General features: G+C 27.3%; 1 protein-coding gene across 1 annotated transcript in view; it reads left to right on the top strand.

Annotated features, from left to right (window-relative positions):
• Nucleotides 1–2,834, top strand: part of LOC107464150 (IAA-amino acid hydrolase ILR1-like 4) — a 4,064-nt gene extending 1,230 nt beyond the window's left edge. Inside the window, exons 2-4 of the mRNA XM_016083048.3 lie at nucleotides 211–336; nucleotides 1,525–1,974; nucleotides 2,343–2,834. Of these exons, the coding sequence (XP_015938534.1) occupies nucleotides 211–336; nucleotides 1,525–1,974; nucleotides 2,343–2,747 (981 nt within the window). The 3' untranslated portion in view covers nucleotides 2,748–2,834. The remainder of the gene's footprint in view (nucleotides 1–210; nucleotides 337–1,524; nucleotides 1,975–2,342) is intronic.
• Nucleotides 2,835–4,516: the final 1,682 nt, after the last annotated feature.

Here is a 4,516-nt window from a genome sequence, read left to right as displayed (position 1 = left end):
GAGTATTTTTCATGTGGTTGGATAGAAGCTAAGATGAAAATCTGGAAAATTCAATCAAATATTATATGTATATATTTATGTACTTTTCTTGTTCATAAATTAAAATAATAATTAAAAAATATTTATTAATTGAATACATATTATTGCTCAGATGAAAGTTAGTTACATGTCACTGACTTGTTGCTATTAATGCTATATATGGAAAATTAGGAAATGGTGGAGTGGGAGCACAAGAGTAAAGTAGATGGAAAGATGCATGCTTGTGGTCATGATGCTCACACTGCTATGGTCCTTGGTGCTGCAAAGATTCTCAAACACCATGAAGATCAGATTAAAGTACGATTTGTTTCTTAATTACCATTTTTAATTAGATGATTTATATTAGTTTCCCATAATGACAGTGACATAAGTTTAAATAAAAAATTATTATTATTAAACTAAGAGAGAAAAAAATAAATATAATATGTTTACTATATAGTAAACTCTTAAATATGTTTTTTTTTTATAAAATTTTGCAGATAAAATAAGTCCCTAATGAAAAATTCACTAATATTTATTTAACCTTTTAAATATTTGAAATATAAGTATTTAATAAAATAAAATGAAAGATTAGTTTGTAATATTTTTTTAAAAATGACAAAAATTAATGGTCTTTGATTTTGTTTGGGGGATTTAAAAAAAGTTTGATAGAAAGGCTAGCTGGCTAAGTTATCTAACATTTCAAAGATACACAAAAAATAATATCTTTTTTATTATATTAATTTTTAGTTTTTACACACTAATATACCTGATTTTTTTTAAAAAAATTATAGACTAATATATTAGTTTTTCATTATTGAAAAGTAATTCATCCGATACAAAAATTCTACAAATATAATACTATATATTTTGAGAGCTTGTTAGTCATTATTATTACTCTATATTTCAGTATTATTTGTGAACAATATTCACACATATAAAAAAGGATAGAATGTTTTTAGCTTTAACTTTTTATTATAATTAACTTATTAGTACTTAGGAAATTATTCTTTGAAAAATAAAAATAAATAAATTTATATTAAAATTACGTTCAATAAATAAAAATAAAATCTAAAAACAAATATCAATTATATGTGTACGTGAGAGAGAGAGGGGCTATGTCCCACGTTTTGGTTCCTGAGTTTTGTCACTATTTACAAGCTCAATAGTCAATACTCACTTGTACTTATATTCATACGAAATTATTATTTAAAAATTAAATAATCTATATATATTTATATATAAATTAACAAATTTGATAATTTTTTTTTATTTATAACATTTGCTAGAAATTAAAACAATTTTGTGTGAAACTTTACCAATAGTTGACAACTATTAGATGATTTAACTAATTTGACTAAATTTTTATTTAACAGCTCTCAACTATCAACTTTACGTGAAGTTGCCTCTAACTGAGTTTCTAACAACTTTACCCGTATATTCTTCCAATTTTCATGGCATCGTTATTCTCCATCTTCTGACAAATTCATGAGTATATATATATAGGGCACAGTTGTTCTTGTTTTTCAACCAGCAGAGGAAGGAGGAGCAGGGGCAAAGAGAATCTTAGAGGCAGGAGTACTAGACAAAGTCTCTGCCATCTTTGGATTACACGTGGCGCCGGCACATGAATTACCCGTAGGACACGTGGCATCTAAGGCTGGTCCATTAATGGCAGGAAGTGGAATGTTTGATGCAACTATACATGGAAAGGGAGGCCATGCAGCTATGCCTCACTTCGCCATTGATCCCGTTTTAGCAGCTTCTAGTGCTGTTGTCAGCTTGCAACAACTTGTTTCTCGTGAAGCCGATCCTCTTGATCCCCAGGTAGTTACGGTTACTAATTTCCATGGAGATGGTGCATTCAACGTTATTCCAGATTCTGTTACTATTGGAGGAACCTTCCGAGCTTTTTCCCCCGAAAGCATCACGCGTTTGAAGGACCGCATTCACCAGGTGCATACGGTTTGTTGGAGAAACAAAAAAATAATCAGTTCAAATAATTTAAATTTATTTTATTTTATATTTATTTATTATAAAATATATTAAATAATATATTATTGATATTTTTTAATAAAATATATTTTTTAAAAAAATGAATTTAAACGTATTTATATTCACACGAAGCACTGTTTTATATATTTAACCAAAGATAAAAATTCAAATTCAGTCAACTTCATGTAAAGTTGATATTGATAATTGACTACCATTATATATGAAAATTTAGCCAAATAATTTTAACGACTCTCAACTATTAATTTTCCGTGAAGTTGAATGCATTTAAATTTTTTCCTTTAACTAAATTGTTTAATATGATTTGATAGGTTATCACCGGACAAGCGGCAGTCCATAGGTGCACAGCGGAGGTCGACTTCCATGAAGATAAGAAACCGTTGTATCCGGCAACCATAAACGACGACAAGTTACATGAGCATTTTCTTGAAGTGGCCAAGAATGTTGTTGGAAGCGAGAATGTTCATGAGATGCAACCTGTGACAGTATCCGAAGACTTCTCATTCTATCAAGAAGCTTTACCTGGTTACTTCTTCATGCTTGGAATGAAAAGTCACTCCGGTGAACCACTTGCAACGTTGCACTCACCACATTTCACAGTGAATGAAGATGCTTTAGCCTATGGTGCTGCACTTCATGCTTCCTTAGCTACTACTTATCTTCTAAACCATGATGGAGCCAACAAGGTGGGAGGGAAATATCATGATGAGTTATAGATTGTTAGCAATTTTAATAAAGCCAATTAATATGTTATTTATTGGCTTATTATTAGTTCTATATTTAATAAAGAATTTATATGTCCTACTATTTTATTGCCTTAATTACTTAAAAAATTATTGGAGTAAAGTGTCGTTTTTATTCCCAACGTTTAGGGTAAATTTTATTTGTGTTCCTAACGTTTAAATCGTTCTATTTGTATCCCTAACGTTTGTAAAAGTGATTCAATGTTATCTTGACGTTAATTACACGTCATGAACGTTTTAGTTTGAGTTTTAAAAATCTGTTCTTGAAGTTAGAATTCAAATGTCTGGAATAGAATCGATGATCCACTCCGAAAAATAGCTCATCAAAAGTTGAAAGTAATTCCTACAACATTTACATAATTCACTTTTCTAGGGACATAATTGAATCTAAACACAAATAGTGGGTATAATATTAAAATCGAACACATCCAAGTGAGACCTAATCGAGAATGAATACATCAAAGTGAGAATAATTGAAAAATATAATATGATTTGTTAGTATAATTGATAGTAGAATAACATTGAATCACTTTTATAAACGTTAGGGATACAAATAAGATGATTTAACCGTTAGGGGCATAAATAGGATTTACCCCAAACATTGGGGACAAAAACGATACTTTACTCAAAATTATTGTTAGATAATTTTTATGTGAAGTGGATAGTTAAAAATCGTTAAATAATTTAATAAATTTGACTAAATTGTTATATAATAATTCTCAACTATTAATTTTATGCGGAACACTCACGTAAAAACGCTTAAAACGTCTTTTTTTTAAAGACGGTTTTTTAATAATTAAAATTTAACCTATATAATTGATCAAATTGTGTTATTTTTGTCAAAATTAGACCAAACAAACTGATTTGACCGAAAAATCAATAAATCAAATCTTAAATCGATCTATTTTAATTTTTTTTATAGAAGATGGCTATAATACCCCTATTATGAAAAATGACTTAAAATATTTCTATTATATATTTTAAAAACTCTAAATCCTAATCTTTCTCTTCTATCTATGCCATCATTGAATTAGAATTTAGAATTTTTAAAATTAATATATAATAAAAATATTTTAGTTATTTTTTATAATAAGAATATTATAGCTATTTTCTATAAAAAAAAGAATATTAATTTAGATCGAATCAAAATTTGATTTATCGATTTTTCAGTCAAATCAGTTTGTTTGGTCTAATTTTCACAAAAATAACACAGTTTGATCGATTATATAAGTTAAATTTTAATTACAACGTTTTTTAAAAAGACGTTTTAAACGTCTTTATATGAGTGACTCCTTTCTATATAAATATAACTGCACATAAATTTCTATTAAAAATTAATTAGAATGTTACGGTTATTTAATTTATTGGTTTATTATTAGCTTTATGTTTAATAAAGAATCTACATATATGTTCAACTATTTTATTTAATTTCCTTAATTACTTAGAAAATTATTATGAGATATTTTATAAAAGTTAATTAGAATGTTACGATTATTAAGTGTAACCGTTTGTGACTAATCGTTTTAAACTTGAAATTGTATTTTAAGAGGATATGTTATTTAATTAATTCGAATATTATACGACACAATGATTTAAACAAATACAATGGTTCAAACATAGTATTTTGGGACGGTGATGGCTACGGTACGATGATAAATTAATACGTACCGATACGTTTAAAATGTGGACAAATAACAATTAAATAAGTGGAATTTATTTTCCACGTCAGCATTTAATTTTTT

Source organism: Arachis duranensis, chromosome 9, assembly GCF_000817695.3.
Source record: "Arachis duranensis cultivar V14167 chromosome 9, aradu.V14167.gnm2.J7QH, whole genome shotgun sequence".
NCBI classification, from domain to species: domain Eukaryota; kingdom Viridiplantae; phylum Streptophyta; class Magnoliopsida; order Fabales; family Fabaceae; genus Arachis; species Arachis duranensis.
The sequence above is the reverse complement of the archived record's forward strand: the minus strand, read 5'-3'. Positions and strand labels throughout refer to the sequence as shown.